Source organism: Hemiscyllium ocellatum, chromosome 19 (genome assembly GCF_020745735.1).
Source record: "Hemiscyllium ocellatum isolate sHemOce1 chromosome 19, sHemOce1.pat.X.cur, whole genome shotgun sequence".
Classification (NCBI taxonomy): domain Eukaryota; kingdom Metazoa; phylum Chordata; class Chondrichthyes; order Orectolobiformes; family Hemiscylliidae; genus Hemiscyllium; species Hemiscyllium ocellatum.
The window spans coordinates 70,243,297-70,260,728 of NC_083419.1; the positions used below are offsets into that span (position 1 = coordinate 70,243,297).

Below are 17,432 nucleotides of genomic sequence, written 5' to 3' on the forward strand. Positions count from 1 at the left end.
CCCTTTCCTGATCTTGTGTAGATGCAGTTCCATACTGCAGTAATATCACGGATTCTTAAATATCCTTTAAAATGGCCTAATAAGCCACTCAGTTAAATGACAAATAAGAGATTGACAACTAGTGCTGGCATGCCAGCACTAAAGATTAGATTAGATTAAAGATTAGATTAAAGAAATTTCAAATCCAAGATGTATTCTTTGATGGACTGACAATCCAAATTCTTAACCTTATCAAATATTTGCAATTCTTTATTAGGATTCCAAAAGTCATCCTTCTCGTCAACTCTGCCCACAAATCATGTTAAAATCTCCAAACCCTCTTCACTATCCAGGTCAGTTACATCTGGTTCCATAAATACTGTACTCTCAATATCTCTTAGAACATAGAACATAGAAGGATACAGCGCAGTACAGGCCCTTCGGTCCTCGATGTTGCGCCGACCGAGTCCTACCTAACCTATACTAGCCCAATAACTTCCAAATGCCTATCCAATGCCCGCTTAAATGAACATAAAGAAGGAGAGTTCACCACTGATACGGGCAGGGCATTCCATGAACTCACAACCCGCTGTGTGAAGAATCTACCCCTAACATCTGTCCTATACCTACCACCCCTTAATTTAAAGCTATGTCCCCTAGTAACACCTGACTCCATTAGCGGTAAAAGGTTCTTAGTATCTACCCTATCTAAACCCCTAATCATCTTATACACTTCTATCAGATCTCCCCTAAACCTTCTCTTCTCCAATGAGAACAGCCCCAAGTGCCTCAGCCTTTCCTCATAAGATTTTCCTACCATTCCAGGCAACATCCTGGTAAACCTCCTCTGCACTCGTTCTAAAGCTTCCACATCCTTCCTATAGTATGGCGACCAAAACTGCACACAATACTCCAGATGAGGCCTCACCAGAGTCTTATACAACTGCAACATGACCTCAGGACTCCGGAACTCAATTCCTCTGCCAATAAAGCCCAGTACACCATATGCCTTCCTCACAGCACTATTTACCTGGGTGGCAACTTTCAGAGATCTGTGTACATAGACACCAAGATCCCTCTGCTCATCCACACTACCAAGTAGCCTACCATTAGCCCAGTAATCCATCTTCTTCCTGGTAAGGATAAAACCAAAGCCTCATCACCTTGACAAAAATCAAAAGAACTGCAGAAGCTGGAAATCTGAACAAAAAGCAGAAATATCTGGAGAAATGTATCAGGTCTGGCAGCATCTACGGAGAGAAAACGTATTGGGTCCAGTGATCCTGCTTCAGAACAAGATGCTTGACAAGGTATTTGCCAAAATTCGCTTCCACAGCTACCTTATGTCCCTCAATAATTCCTCTAGCCCAGACTTATCCCACATGAATTCCAGCTGAAGCTTCGTCCTTTGTGTTTCGAATCCACCCAGGATCACGGGTATCTCCATGATGCAATGCTCCTCAGATGCATCAGTTCTTGATGCATCCTATCACAGGGCCATGCACCACTACATGCATACTCTCCATCTCTCTCTCTCCATCAGTGCCATTTCACTTTGTTCCACAGTTGCCATGCCGCCACTTCCACCTCACTTTTGGGATGGTTCGACATTCTAACAAAGAACTTATCCTCTTCTTTTTAGGTGTTAGGGAACACAAGCTACAACAACTCAGGGATACCCAGGCTCCTCTGGAACCTTCCTCTCCTCCTCTTTCCACTGTCTCCATCCATTCTCCTTGCCCCCACCGCGTCAAGTATTTCCTATCCATCTGACCTTCTGGTCTCACCTGCTGAATGTTCTGTATTCAGAAAGGGTCTTAGTTCTATCCCTCTGTGTGCCCATCTCAATGAATTTCAGGCACAACATGACATTGAACACTTCTTTCATTGCTTTTGCTTCTGTGTCTACTTGTTTGGATAAAAGTCCTCACCTGCCTCCAACGCTCTCCCTTCACCTACATACCTCCCTCTGGCCTTTTACCGGCAAATGAGCTATTCATTGAGAATTGTTGATGTGACCTCTAAGCAATCTTTGGACCTGAAATATTGACTCTTTCTCACCACAGACTTTGCCAGATCTGTTGAGTTTCTCCAGCTAGCTGCGTTTTTATGACAATACCACTTGGCTTCATCTTGTTTTGAGAACTCGGGATTGAGTTTAAGAGCCGCGAGGTTATGCTGTAGTTCTGTAGAATCCTGGTTAGACCACACTTGGAATATTGTGTTCAGTTCAGGTTGCCTCATTTTAGGAAAAATGTGGAAGCTTTAGAGAGAGTGTGCAGAGGAGATTTACCAAGATGCTGCCTGGACTGGAGGGCATGTCTTATGAAGAAAGTTTGAGGGAGCTAGGGCTTTTCTCATTGGAGTGAAGAAGGATGAGAGGTGACATAATAGAGGTGCACATGATGATGAGAGGCACAGATAGAGTGAATAGCCAGAGACTTTTTCCCAGAGTGGAAATGGCTAACATGAGGGGGCATAATTTTAAAGTGGTAGGAGGAAAATTTAGGGAGATGTCAGAGGTAAGTTCTTTACACAGAGAGTGGTGGGTGTGTAGAATGCACTGCCAGCAGTGGTGGTGGAGTCAGATACATTCGGGACATTTAAGTGACTCTTGGATAGGCACATGGATGATAGTTGAAGAGTATGTGGGTTAGTTTGATTTTCGAGTAGGATAAAAGGTCGGCACAACACTGAGGGCCGAAGGGCCTGTACAGTTCTATGTTCTAAGTCAGTTCACATTGCCAGCTCATTTTTCCATAGGTCATACGGTTCCAATTGTGAAAACAAAAGTGGACATTCATAATTTGTGACTCTCACATTTCACTTTAAAAAGCCACCAGGAGATTTGCTTTGATCAGAATTAGAGATTACCTCCTACTTTATTTCCTGTCTGCACAACACAAAGCTTTTTAAATTAAATTCTAACTGAACAATTGTTTTTCTCTTTTTTCATGTTTGTTTCCTACACTTTTAACATGCTTTATTTCAATTCAATTCAGAAATGTTGTTGCTATCATTGCATGATCGTGTGTGTCAGCAAAGGCAGCCTAAATGGAAAATCCAATGAGCATAATCTACTCCCATACAACTCTGGGTCAATTCTGGTTTACCTTTAAAAGGAACTGCATTTTTGACACTGAGAAGCTACATACCATTCGGATTTGGAAATGTATTGCCATTTCTTCATGTTGCTGAGTCAAATTCCTGGTATCCCCTTCCAAACAGCATTGTAGGTAAACCTATCCCAAACAGCGGTATTTCAAGACTACAACTCCCAATCTTGGGCATTTAGGGAATGTGCAATAAATGCTCACCTAACAGGTTTCGTCACAACTTTGAGTGCTGCATCTAGTTATCGTCACCACACTTAAGGGTCCTTGAGAGGACCTTAAAATTTGCTAGAATGGCTCCAAGGATAAAGAATTTTAGTCACAAGGTTAGAGTATGGAAACTAGGCTTGTTATCCTTGGAGCAAAAGGAGATCAAGGGAAGAATCAGCAGAAGCAAACAAATGTATCATAGGTTTGGATAAAGAGGACAGAAAAGTGCTATCACCAGTAGCTGGTAATGCAATGATTATTGGGCATATATTTAAGGTCTGGACAAGTAGTGCAGGGGAATGTGAAAAAAACATTATTTAAATGACCCAAAACTGTGGCACACAAAGATAGTGGAAATGGAAAAATGGAATATTTACCCTTCTTTGAAGACGTAACTTCAGTGTGGCCATGTTGTACAGTACGTTGTGGAACAGTGACCTGAAAAACAATTAAATGAAGTGACTGGATGATCACTGTCATATGTTCAGAAAAGGAGAGATGGCTATACCATACAGGCCAATCGGTGGTCATTACAGTAAACTAGTCTAGGCCTGAAGTTATTTCTCAATTGGAGAATATGTTAAATGGGAAGGGCCAGCACAGATTGGATGTGACTTCTTCGATGAAATAATCACAGCACAGGCAGAGGCCAGTCTAAAAGTGCCATACTATTGTGAACAGAAGCACAAGTCTCCTCTGACCCTCCCTCATCTAACTCCATGAACAATCCATCCATTCCTTGCTCTCTCATTCCTTTACCCTTAAGTTTATTCCAGCTTGCATTTCATGTGTCATAAGCTCCACACTCAACACCATTCTGGATTTTGATTTATTAGTTACTGCCTATTACCTATTGCCATTTTTGTCTTACATGTGAAACATCCTCTATATTTATCCTACTACACGCTTTACATAACTTAAAACTCTCCTAATAGTTGTCTCCATTTTCTCTCCTATCAAAAAAATGCTCCAAGCATGTTCAATGCTTTCTGACAGGCATAACAAGTCCTCTTTCAAAATTTTAAGCAAGCTGCAACTGTGTTTAACCAGTTTATTTGAGTTCTTTAAAGGAACAGCATGCACTGTGGATAAAGGGGAATCTGGAGACAGACTTAGATTTCCAGAAAGCATTTGATAGGGTCCCATAGCAAAAAGTTATTGCATAAAGTAAAAGTTTATGATAAGGGAATAATATATTAGGAAATAACACACAGAAGAGCTGTCTCAATTTTTTTTCAAATGACATTGATGACGTAGAAAAGGAGAGTGAAAGTTAGATTCATAGATGACAGCAAGATGGGTAAGGAAATATGTTGTGAAGAAAACACAAGGAGTTTACAGAGGTAAATGGATAGGTTGAATGAATGGGCAACAATCTGGAAACTGGAAAATGTTCATTTTAACAGGAAGAATGAAAAAGCAGAGCATTTCGTAAATGGAGAATGACTGTAGAATTCCAAGGGGTCACTCATTTAAGACAGGTGTTCTGGACCAGGCCAAATCTCCTCAAAAATATGTTAAGGTAGGCTAGACCCTAATTTTTTCTTAGTTTAAAGGCAAATGCGAAGTGGACATTCCAAGTGTGACGTAAAACAGAATTTATTTAAACACTACATTAAACATCAACAAAAGAAAACAGAATTTAGAATAACTTAGCTATTGGAAAACCTAACCGACCTGACACAGCAACTTAACTAAGGAACTGTTCCAATCTAGGAATATTCCAGAAACACACCCCCTTGGAAAAAAGGAAATTTTAAACACAAATTCTTACAGGCAGGAGAGAACATCGAAAGAGTTTCAGCAAGAAAAGCAGTCAGGAATCATCTGAAGCTTGAAACCTTTTTCTAGACTTCAGCATCTTGTGACTTCTACAGCTAAAACAAACTGGAAAAAACCTGAACTGTGCAAACTGGCCGCTCTCCTGCTATTGTTAAACTAGACACTTCAGTTTTTATGACGTCTGTTGAAAAACCAAGGACAAAGTAACCTTTTTAAAGTGGCAGCATTGTCACACAGGGAAGAGGAGAAATGTTTTCTTGCAGTCAGTCATGAGTCCTTCAAAAGGAAATGGAACAGAGTCTGAGCATTTGTAAGGCAGACTTGGATAGGCTCTTGGGAAGCAAGGGGAGAAATGTAATCATGATTGGCAGGAATGTGGAGTAATCAGATCAGTCATGATTTTATTAAGTATTAGAGCAGGGTTAAGGGGCTGGAGCATTTTGCTGCTCCAAATCAAATATTTGTATGCTTTAGGCACTTGCATCCTTATCCTGTTGGCTTTAACCATTGCAGTATACTGTTCCCCACACCCAGTACATGGTTCATTTTGATGTCTGATAATCATTGAGCACTCCATTTTTCATAGCACCATAGAAATGTTCACTCATTTCATAAAGGCTGAAGGAAATACCCATTTTCCCAAGAATGTTTTTAAGCAAATACGCATCTCATTCAATAAGGTCTCCCACTGAGGATTGAGCACCAGTTTGAACCAGGTACCTGTCCCTAGGATACCGCAATCTAAAGGTAAGTATTTGTCGAGAGATACTCAAATTGTATTTTGGGAACAGTATGTTGGACAGAATATTTTTAAAATTATTTTTCACTCCTTATTTATCTTTGAGTAAAATACAAAAAATTTCTGAAGTGGCCAATTAATCTCAATTTTGAAAAGCAAAGTTTGATCGGGGTAATCAGTATGAGTTTGTCAGACCTAGATCATGTCAAACAAATCTTAAGTGCTTTGTGAGGATGTGACCAAGCACATAAATGAGGGCCGTCCAGTTAATGTAGCTTTAATCAAATTCAGTTAAGGCCTTTGACAAGATCCCACATGGGGGACTGATCAAGAAGGTAAAACCCACAAAGAATCCAGAGTAATCTGGCAAGTTGGATCAGAAACTGGCTTCTTGTCAGGAGGCAAAGGGTGGTGGTGGTCATCAGTTGCTTGACTGTAGGTTGTCGTCCATCAGCGTACGAAGATTCCTGATGAAGGGCTTATGCCAGAAACGTGAATTCTCCTACTCCTCGGATGCTGCATGACCAGCTGTGCATTTCCAGTACTACACTGTCGGCTCTTATCTCCAGAATCTGCAGTCCTCACTTCCTCCATCTTGGCGTACAACAGGGATGACATAATGGATGTAGATGACAATGTGAGGCGATAGTAAGTAAGCTTGCAAATGATAAGACAACTGGCCAGATGCCTGACAGTGAGGAAGAAGATCTGAGGTTACAGAAGGGTATGGACAGATTGGTCAGGTGAGAAGACCACTGACAGATAAAACATAACCCTCATAAGTGAGAGGTGATACAGTCTGGAGGAAGTAACAAGACAAGGGAGTACCCATTGAATACCAGGACACTAGGAAGCTCAGAGAAACAAAGAGACCTGAGGGTTCTTATCCACAGATCCCTGAAGGTGGCAGAGCAAGTTAATAGAATAGTTAAAGCGGCATACAGGACACTTACCCTTATCAGTCGTGGCATAGATTATGAGAGGAGAGAGGCTATGTTGGAGTTGCAAAAGACTTTGGTTAGACCACAGCTGGAGTACTGTGTGCAGTTCAGCACTACTGGACGAATGTGATTTCACCTGAGATGTTGCAGGATGTTGTCTGGGATGGAGCATCTTAGCTACAAAGAGGAACTCCATAAGCTCAAGCTGTTTTTTTTGGAGCTGAAAAGATTGCAAGGCGAGGCAGATAAACTCAGGGCATGGCTGGGAACATGGGACTGGGATATCATAGTAATTACAGAAACATGACTCAGGGATGGACAGAACTTGCAGCTTAATGTTCCTGGATAGAAAGGGGGTTAGATAGGAGGGGGAGTGACATTTTTGATAAGTGAGGATATTCCTGGAAATACATCCAGGGAAGTTATTTAGGTGGAACTGAGGAATGAGAAAGGAATTATCACTTTATTGGGATTGTATTATAGACCCCTAACAGTCAACGGGAAATTGAAAAACAAATTTGTAAGACAATTTCAGTTATCTCGGTGGTTATGGTAGGGGATTTTAACTTTCCAAACATAGACTGGGACTGCCATTGTGTTAAGGGTTTAGAGGGACAGCAATTTGTTAAGTCAGTACAAGAAAATTTTCTGATCCAGTATGTGGATGTACCCACTACAGAAGGTACAAAACTTGACCTATAATTGGGAAATGAGGCAGGGCAAATGACTGAGATATCAGTGGGGGAGCCCTTTGGGGCCAGCGACCATAATTCTATTAGTTTTAAAATAGTGATGGAAAAGGATAGACGAGATCTAAAAGTTGAAGTTCTAAATTGGAGGAAGGCCGATTTTGAAGGTATTACGCAAGAATCTTTAAAAGCTGATTGGAGGCCAATGTTCCCAGGTAAAAGGACTGCTGGAAAATGGGAAGCCTTCAAAAATGAGATAACCAGAGTCCAGAGACAGTATATTCCTGTTAGGGTGAAAGGAGAGGCTGCTAAGTGTAGGGAATGCTGGGTGACTACAGAAATTGAAATTTTGGTTAAGAAAAAAAATGAAGCATACATCAGGTATAGACAGGGGAGATAGAGTGAACCCTTAGAAGAGAATAATGGCAGTAGAATATACTTAAGAGGAAAATCAGGAGGACAAAATCAGGACGTGAGATAGCTTTGGCAAATAGGGTTAAGGAAAAACCAAAAGGTTTTTACAAATACATGAGGGGCAAGAGGGTATCGAGGGAGAGAATAGTACCCCTCAAAGATCAGCAAGGCAGCCTTTGTGTGGAGCCACAGGTGATGGAGGAGACTCTAAACGAGTATTTTGCATCAGTGTTTACTGTGGAGAAGGATGTGGAAGATATAGGAGAGTGGGGAAATAGATAGTGACATCATGAAAAATGCCCATATTACAGAAGTGGTAGTGCTGGACATCTTGAAACACACAAAAGTCGATAAATCCCCAGACCTGATCGGGTGTACGCTAAGACTCTATGGGAAGCTGAGGAAGTGGTTGCTGGGACCCTTGCTGAGACAGTCACAGCTGAGATGCTGGAAAACTGGAGGTTGGCTAACGTGGTGCCACTATTTAAGAAAGGGTGAAGAAAAGCCAGGGAACTAAAGACTGGTGAGCCTAACAATGGAGATGGACAAGTTGTTGGAGGGAATCCTGAGGGACAGGAGTTACATGTATTTGGAAAGGCAAAAGCCGATTAGGGACAGACAGCATGGTTTTGGCATGCAAAATCATGTCTCACAAGGTTGCTTGAGCTTTTTGAAGAAGTACAAAGAGGATTGATGACAGCAAATCTACAAGGACTTCAGTAAAGCGTTCAACAAGGTTCCTCATGGGACACTGGTTAGCAAGGTTAGATCTTATGGAATACAGGGAGAACTAGCCATTTGGATACAGAACTGACTCGAAGATAAAAAAAAAGAGGGTGGTGGTGAAGGATTGTTTTTCAGACAGGAGGCCTGTGACCAGTGGAGTGCCACAAGGATCAGTGCTGGGTTCACAACTTTTCGTCATTTTATATAAGTGATTTGGATGTGAACATAGGAGGTACAGTTAGTAAGTTTGCAGATGACACCAACATTAGGGGAGTAGTGGACAGCAAAGAAGGTTACTTCAGTGTACAATGGGATCTTGATCAGATGGGCCAGTGGGCTGAGGAGTGGCAGATGGAGTCTGATTTATATAAATGCGAGATGCTGCATTTTGGAAAAGCAAATCAGCAGGACCTATATACTTAATGGTAAGGTCCTGGGGAGTGTTGCTGAACATGGTGACCTTGGAGTGCAGGCTCATAGTTCCTTGTAAGTAGAGTCACACATAGATAAGGATAGTAAAGAAGGCTAGGAGAAAGTGAGGACTGCAGATGCTAGAGATCAGAGTCGAGAGAGTAGTGCTGGAAAATCACAGCAGGTCAGACAGCATCCAAGGAGCAGGAGAATCGATGTTTTGGGCACGAGCTCTTCATCAGGGATGAGGCTTGTGGGTCGGGACTGAGAGATAAATAGGGGGTGAGGTTGGGGGGAGGTAACTGGGAAAGCGATAGGTGGATGAAGGCAAGGAAGAAAGTGATAGGTCAGAGGGGGCAGTGATGGACGGGTCTGGAGGGCAGTGCTGAGTTGGAGGCTTGGGACTGGGATAATGTGGGGGGGGAATGAGAAAGCTGTTGAAATCCACATTTATCCTGTGCGGTTGCAGGGTCCCAAGCCTCCAACTTCACACCACCCTCTGACCCCTCCATCACTGCCCCCTCTGACCTATCACCCTCTCCCTCACTTTCATCCACCTATCGCATTCCCAGCTACCTCCCCTCAACCACACCCCTCCCATTTATCTCTCAGCCCCAACCCATAAGCCTCTTCCCTGATGAAAGGCTTATGCCCAAAACATCGATTCTCCTGCTCCTAGGATGCTTCCTGACCTGCTGTGCTTTTCCAGCACCACATTCTCAATAGTGAAGGCGGCATTTTTTTCCCTGGGATGGGAAGAGTCCAGAACTAGAGAACATAGGTTGAGAGGGAGAGGGCAAAGATATAAAAGGAACCTAAGGGGCAACCTTTTTTGTGCAGAGGGTGGTGTGTGCATGGAATGAGCTGCCAGAAGAAGTTTTTTTAAAGGCATCTAAATAGGTATATGAATATGAATGGTTTAGGAGATCATGGGCCAGATTCTAGCAAATGGGAATAGATCAGGTTAGGATATCTGGTTGGCATGGACGTGGCATGAAAGTGTCTGTTTCCGTGCTGTACATCTCTGTGAGCCTGTGACCTGATGGTCATGTATAAGATTACAAGGGGCATGGAGCGGGTAGATAGAAAGCAAATGTTCTTCTTAGTTGAAGGGTCAATAACAAGCATCAACAACATTTTTAAGATGAAAGGCAGGAGGTTTACAGGGACTTATTTCACCCAAAGTAGTAGGTATCTTGAATCCACTGTCAGGGAGGGTATTTGAGGCAATTTGCCTCAGGACCTTTCAAATGTATTTGGATGAATACTTGAAGTGTCGTAACGTTCAAAGCTATCGCCTACTCCTCAAAAGTGAGACTACTGAGTAGTAGTACCTTAAAGAGTGCAGAGGAACAGAAGGCCCTTGGAGTTCAGGTTCACAGTTCTCTGAAAGTGGAGTCACTGGTAGACAGGGTAGTGAAGGCAGCTTTTGGCATACTGGCCTTCATCAGACAGGGTACTGAGTATAGAAGTTGAGAAGTTATGTTGCAGTTGTACAGGGCATTGGTGAGGCCGCACTTAGGAGTACGTGTTCAGTTTTGATCACTTTGCTCTTGGAAGGATCTTATTAAACTGGAATGAGAGCAGGAGAAATTTACAATGATGTTGCATTGGACAAGCTAGGACTTTTTCTTTAGAGCATAGGAGACGGAGAGGGGATCTTATAGAAGTCTATAAGATCATGAGAGGCATGGATAGGGTGAATGTACTCAGTCTTTTTCCCAGGATTTGGGAATTGAGAACTAGAGGGCATCAGTTTAAGGTTAGCTGGCGAAGAATAAAAGGAAATCTGAGGGACCAGTTTTTGGATAGTATATATATGGAATGAGCCGGCAGAAGTGGTTGAGGCAGGTACATTAACAACATTTAAAAGGCATTTGGACAAATACATAGATAGGAAAGGATTAGAATGATATGGGCCAAGTGTAGGGAAATGGATGGACATTTTGGTCAGCATGGACCAGTTTGGGACAAAGGGCCTGTCTCTGTGCTGGAGGTCTCTATTGCTTTATCATTAGACTCTTAATTCCAAATTTTAAAAAAATCCAAATTCTACCAGCTGTGGTGGGATTCAAACCCTGACCCTTAGAAGATTACCTTAAATGGTTTATGTTCTATGAGTTTCTCTATTGATAGCCTAGGTATTATCACTGGCCTATCATTTCTCCTAAGAGAAATGAGGTAAGTTAATATAATGTGATAGTTTATTGTGAGGAGAATTGAATGCGAGAGAGTTATGCTTCAGTTTTACAGGGCTTGGTGAGGCAGTTTCTGGAATACCATGCACAGTTTACTTAGGGAATGATAGTAATGCATTAAGTGCAGTTCAATGAAAGTTTACTAGAATAATAGCTGGAATGAGCAGATTACCTGAGAAGGCAAGGCAAGAAGGCCACATCCTACAGAGTTTAGAAGAGACTACTTCTAAAGAGTCAGAGATTACTTAATTGAAACATATAAAATCCTGATAGGCTTTGAACAGGTGGATGTGGAAAGAATGTTCCCTCTTGTGGGAGAATCTAGAAATAAAATCAGAGGTCGCCCTCTTAAGACAGAAATAAAGGAATACAATTGTCTCAAAAGGCAAAGGATGCAGAATCTTCAAATAATGCAAAAGCAGAGATAGACAGATTCTTGATTACCAAGAAATGAAAGATTATCGGTACCATGCAAGATTGTCTAATTGAGGTTAAAATAGATGAGTCGGGATTTATTGAATGGCTGAAGGGCTTGAGTGTCCTATTCCTGTTCTTATATTCAATCTTTTGGACAAGCCTTAAAAGTCCAAGTCAGACTTCATTGAATGGTCATCTTGATTTCAAAATCCACAGCAGTCCGTTAACCTCCAAGATGTTAACAGTGGGCTTGGACTGCTGACGGTGTCTGGTAAAAGTACATCTGCCATAAGTCCCAAAGCACCATAGGGCTGCTCCCTCATTAGAGAGAGATGACTGGTGGTGGTTTAGCCTGAGGATCAGGTGAGGGAGGAGGTTGAGAAGATTCATGGTTACCTCAGCCACTACTGAATAATGATAATAATCGAAATTATTTTTGGCAGATATGATCAAGGAAAACCACAAAACATTTTACAAGTATATTAAGAGCAATAGGATTACGAGAGAAAGAGTGGGGCCTTTTACATACCAAGAGGACAACCTCTGCATGGAGCAGTAGAGATAGGTGAGGTCTTAAATAAATATTTCTCACTGTATTCATAGAGGAGAAAGACATTGTAGCTGGGGATTTCAGTCAAGAAGGTGATGTTCCAGAACCTGCTTAGTAAAGAGGATATACAAAGGTGCATAAATCCCCAGGGTCTGATGAGATGTACCCAAGGCTAAAGGAGAGACTGCTGGGGCCTTAGTGGAGATATTTAGTACTTAGCTGGCCACAAGTGAAGTATGAGATGACTGGAGGATAGCTAACATTTCCTTGGTTCAAGGGGGGCAGAAAGGATAAGCCAGGTTTAGTCTTAGGTCAGTTGTAGGGAAATTACTGGAAAAATGTCTGAGGAGCATGATTCATCAAAATTTGGAATACAGTGAGAAATATTTATTTAAGACCTCACCCATCTCTACTGCTCCATGCAGAGGTTGTCCTCTTGGTATGTAAAAGGCCCCACTCTTTCTCTCGTAATCCTATTGCTCTTAATATACTTGTAAAATGTTTTGTGGTTTTCCTTGATCATATCTGCCAAAAATAATTTCGATTACTACCATCATTCCAGTAGTGGCTGAGGTAACCATGAATCTTCTCAACCTCCTCCCTCACCTGATCCTCAGGCTAAACCACCACCAGTCATCTCTCTCTAATAAGGGAGCAGCCCTATGGTGCTTTGGGACTTATGGCAGATGTACTTTTACCAGACACCATCAGCAGTCCAAGCTTCAAGAGCATTGGTGATGGTTCTGGCTGCCACAATATCGAAAGGATGCAACTGCACTGGAGAAGGTGAGGAGGAGATTTGCCTTGGATGAAAAGTCTCAGTTTTGAGGAGAGGCTGGAGAGATGGGTTTATTTTCCATGACCAGGAAGCTGAACAGGGATCTGATTCAGGTTTACAAAATTATGACAGGCTTAGATAAAGTAAATAGTGAACAGACCACATGAGTTTAAGGTGAACAGCAAGTAGTTTAGAAGAGATCGGAATTTTTTTTAAAAATGAGAGAGTGGTAGAAATATGGAACCTGCTGCCTGAGAGATTGGTGGAAGCAGGTACCTCTCCCAACATTTAAGAAGCATCTGCACGAGTACTTAAAATGCCAGGACATAGTAGGCTATGGACCAAAGGCAGGTAAATGAAATTAGTGTAGTTTGCATTTATTGGTCAGCATAAACCTGGTGAGCCAAAGACCCATTTCTATTCTGTATGACTGCTCTACTCGAGTACAGGAGACCATTTAGTGGTTGGAGTGAAAAGGAGCATAGTGGTGATCAAGAGCCAATCAGACAGGGTATATACGTATACATACAAACACTCATTTAAATGAGAAATCAAACTTCACAGGAAAAGGAATCCATCTGCTGCTTGAAAAAAGAAACTCAGAGAAGTATTAAGATAAGAGAAGTTTAGAATATTGCTTAGAGTTGTAAGCTTGAGAATCAGGGATATGTATGAAACCAGCAAAGAAGGACAGAGGGAGAAAATGGAACGAGAGAGTAAATCAGCAAGAAATACAAAATATACTCAGATGTCTTCTATGAATATGAGAAAGGGAAAGGAACATCAGCAGTAGTACTGGTTCATCAAAGCCAGGACTGGAGATAACTAAAGAATGGTCACTGAGCATGAAACTTTCTCACCACAGATGCTGCCAAATGTGCTGGGCTTTTCCAGCAATTTCTGTTTCAGATCTCCAGAATGGGCAGTTCTTTCTTTAAATTAACTTGATATCATAACAGGTAAAACATTAATTGAACAACCAAGTGAGAAACTTCAAGTAATTTATATTTGCAAAGTAAAGTTTGCAAAAAACTTAAAGGAGCGGAAGGCCGAATATCTCAAAAACACCCAAATTCTCAAAACGAGATGGGCAGAGAAAGCCAATATTCTGATTGTGACCTTCTAAAATTTCCTAGATAAAATTTTATCTCTCTCTATACATATTCAAGACATAGTTGGACGGGTAGGGGAATTAAGGGTTATGGGAATATCGCAGGTAGGAGGAGCTGAGACGATGGATAGATCAGCCGTGATCTTAATGAATGGTGGAATAGGCTCGACGGGCCAAATGGCCTACTCCTGCTTCTATTACTATGAAACTATGAGTGGCTGGATTGGAAGGAAGCAAATGTAATACTGCTAGTCAGATTTTGAGATCAAAAATGATTGGTGTGGGGTAGAGGGAAAGAATTACAAACAGGGCATAAACCAAGGATAAAGGCCACTGCGGAACCACAGACCATCCATGCAGTGGACCCATGCCTCAGTTAAATCCCTTTCCCACATAGTTTTGAGGTATTATGCATTGTTTTTGCTAAGCAAGATTACAAAAAATTTACTTCCAGAATACCTCTGCAACTGGATGCTTTGAATACAAGAACGAAGAGGAGCTGTTCCTTCACTCAGACTTTGGATGAACTACATACCTTATGTGGAGGCTCCCTGTGAAAGTAAGTGACTGTTTCAGCTTCAGGGCCCACAAGTGCCAAGAGATGTTGCATCTTTTTCCGATCTTCCAACTCCCTGCAATTACCAAATTTGACAAAATGTCAGCACGACAACAAAGAGCTTTGAGATTATTCAGTTCTATTTTCAGTAGGATATGGCTAACTTCTGATAGACGCTTCCATTCACATCTGCCTCTAACTACAGTATTGTTTTTTAATAGATCTTTTACTCCATCCAATTACAGCAATTTATTCAAAGCCTGTTCTCACCTGATTTTTAGCCGGTCATTTTCAGCATAGAGTCTCAGTGCGTGCTCACGTTCCTGAAAAAGATAAACCTGCATGTCGCTAAGTGCTTTCTGCAGCTCCTCAATTTCCTCTTCCCTCTGCCGCATTTCCCATTGGAGTTTATGCTGAGAAAAATAAAAACACCACAAAACATCAGAATACTTAAGCACAAAACAGCTCTGAGATTGAGACAAAGGTCAGCAACGCTAATCAAGAGTTAGTTAAGCAACTGTTGGTAAAAATGAAAAGTCAACAATTTCATGCATCATAAGCATTGTGACATCTTTGATTTTTGTCCTGGAGCTTAATGTTGCAAGCTATCATATTCGCTAAGAAATTCCCCATTACTGACTGAAGAATCCATAACAGTACAAAAACAGCCATCAGTATTTTAATTGATTCTTACTAAAAAAAAGTGTCCAATTTGTTCAACACCCCTAGACTTTCTCCAGAGCCCTTTCAATTACATAGACACTTTCAAAACAGAATTGGCTAGTAAAATTTGATTCATTACCCAATCTCTCTCTGACTCTATTTGTTGATTTGGCCGGACTGTCCCTGGTCTCCGCTTGGATCAAAGATTGGCCAAGGAGCAATGGGAGCTCTTCCTGAATCTCTCTCTCACTACCTCTCTCCTCCACTGACTTCCTGCCTCCCTGTCTCTCCAACCAACTTTCTCCTTCTCTCCCTCTATGACTGGCTTCCCAGCTCTCTGAAACAGTTTTCTTCTAAATTTGGTCCATTTTACACCTTGCCAAATTCCATCATCTCATTTTCATGTCAGTCTCCACAGCACAGGCATACTGATACCTTCAACTGATCAGATGTATCAACACACACAAAGCTGTTTTTTTCCCTTTAAAATTGCTTCGCAATTAGAATCATGCATTTGCTTTGCTGCTATTTTGCATTAATGTCATCTTCCACCTGGATATTTCCACTTTACTTTCATGTTAAACCTATCAGACCTGGGTATCATGTAAGGTGAGGAGCTGATTAAAACCCTTGCTGATTTTTCATTATTTTTATTTCACTCATGTCAATTTTAGTTTGGAACTGCGAATGATGAGCCGACCTTTGGACTGTAGGCAGCAGCTTGGGCTTGTATTTGAAACAAAAAGGACATATAAGCTACTGTTTTGTTTGTTAGGCAAGGCCTGAAAGTTAATTCTTGATCAAAATGTTCCATAGCTTCTTCAATACTGGGGAAAGCAACATGTCTCACCAGATAGCAGAAGTTTTGCAATGAATGAGGTGAGACCCTGAGAACAGGCTGGTCAAACAGAGGGAATGGCTAGAGAATTTGAACTGCCTTTTCTTTAAAGAAAACCCTTTTTTCTCCCCGAGAGAAGGATTTTGACTTTTGATAGTATAGCATGAAGATTTAAAAGCTCCCTGCTTCACTTCCTATCAGCCATAAACAGAACTACCAAAACTTCCTCAAAGTGAGCTGAAAAGGTGGACTCAATCAATGACTTCAGAAAATCCACAAGAAACAATCATGTATGCCTGGGAAAGGATGCATAATTGGATTCTTTGGAACCTTCTCATCAGACAAATAATTAAAATATTATAAGCTGAAATACTGTACATTCCTAAGTTTCTACATTCATATATTAAGTAACTTGCTGAAAAATATTTTTCAAAATGTAAATACCTGTAATATATTGAATGGGCAAATTTCTGTTATCTACAGGACTAGAGATTAAAGACAGGAAAATGGAGTTAAACTAAATTTTTCTGTCAGCATGACAAGTCGTGCCACATAATCTAGTTAAGCTTGCCATGTTCTCATATTTGAGGTTTCTATAATTAAGGAGAGAGTGGCTGTGCAGTTGCAAGTTCAAGCTAAGATTCCCCCTGAAATTGTAAAAGGTGGCTCAAATCTAACAAAATCAATTCAATTCTGAGGACATAATTCCAGTAGGAGAGCAAATATCGATAGCATTAAAGACAGGGATTTCAAAGGACACTGACAAGTTGGTCGACTGGATGGACAGGTGGCAGATAAAATTCAATGGGATGAAGTGAGAGATGATGCATCTTGGTAGGCAGAACATTGTCTGTTACGTCCTTCTCCAGAGGAGCAGAGACACCTCTATATGGATGTGCATAAATCATTAAAAGTGGCAGGACATGCAGTAAATAAAGCATGCCAGGCTTTATCAATACAAGAGCAGAGAGGTGGTGCTGAATTTGTATGTCACTAATTAAAACTCAATTGGGGTTTTGCATGTGATTCTGACTGCCACACTTCAGGAAATATGTGAATAAATTGGAGACAGTGTAGGGCAGGTTTATAAGAATTGTTCCAGAGATAGGAAACTTTAGTTATGAAGCTAAATTTGGAGAGGAAATGGCTCAGAGCAAATTTGAAGCAGTTTGTAAAAATGACAACCAATCTGGACTGAGTAAATAGGAAGAAACATTTCCTCTCATACAGAAATGAAGTATGAAGAGGCAGAGATTTAAGATGATTTGCAAAAGAAGCAAACGTGATCTGGGAAATGTTCACCCACAAACAGTTAGG

At 41.2% G+C, this 17,432-nt stretch overlaps 1 protein-coding gene across 3 annotated transcripts in view; it reads right to left on the reverse strand.

Annotated features, from left to right (window-relative positions):
* The window catches only part of ccdc77 (coiled-coil domain containing 77), a 73,428-nt gene that overhangs the window by 42,880 nt on the left and 13,116 nt on the right, over positions 1–17,432 (reverse strand). For all 3 annotated transcript variants that reach the window (XM_060839542.1, XM_060839541.1, XM_060839540.1), the window contains exons 3-5: positions 14,885–15,027; positions 14,594–14,690; positions 3,680–3,740 (exon numbers count right to left, since the gene is read on the reverse strand). In XM_060839542.1, coding sequence (XP_060695525.1) covers positions 3,680–3,740; positions 14,594–14,690; positions 14,885–15,027 — 301 coding nt within the window. The remainder of the gene's footprint in view (positions 1–3,679; positions 3,741–14,593; positions 14,691–14,884; positions 15,028–17,432) is intronic.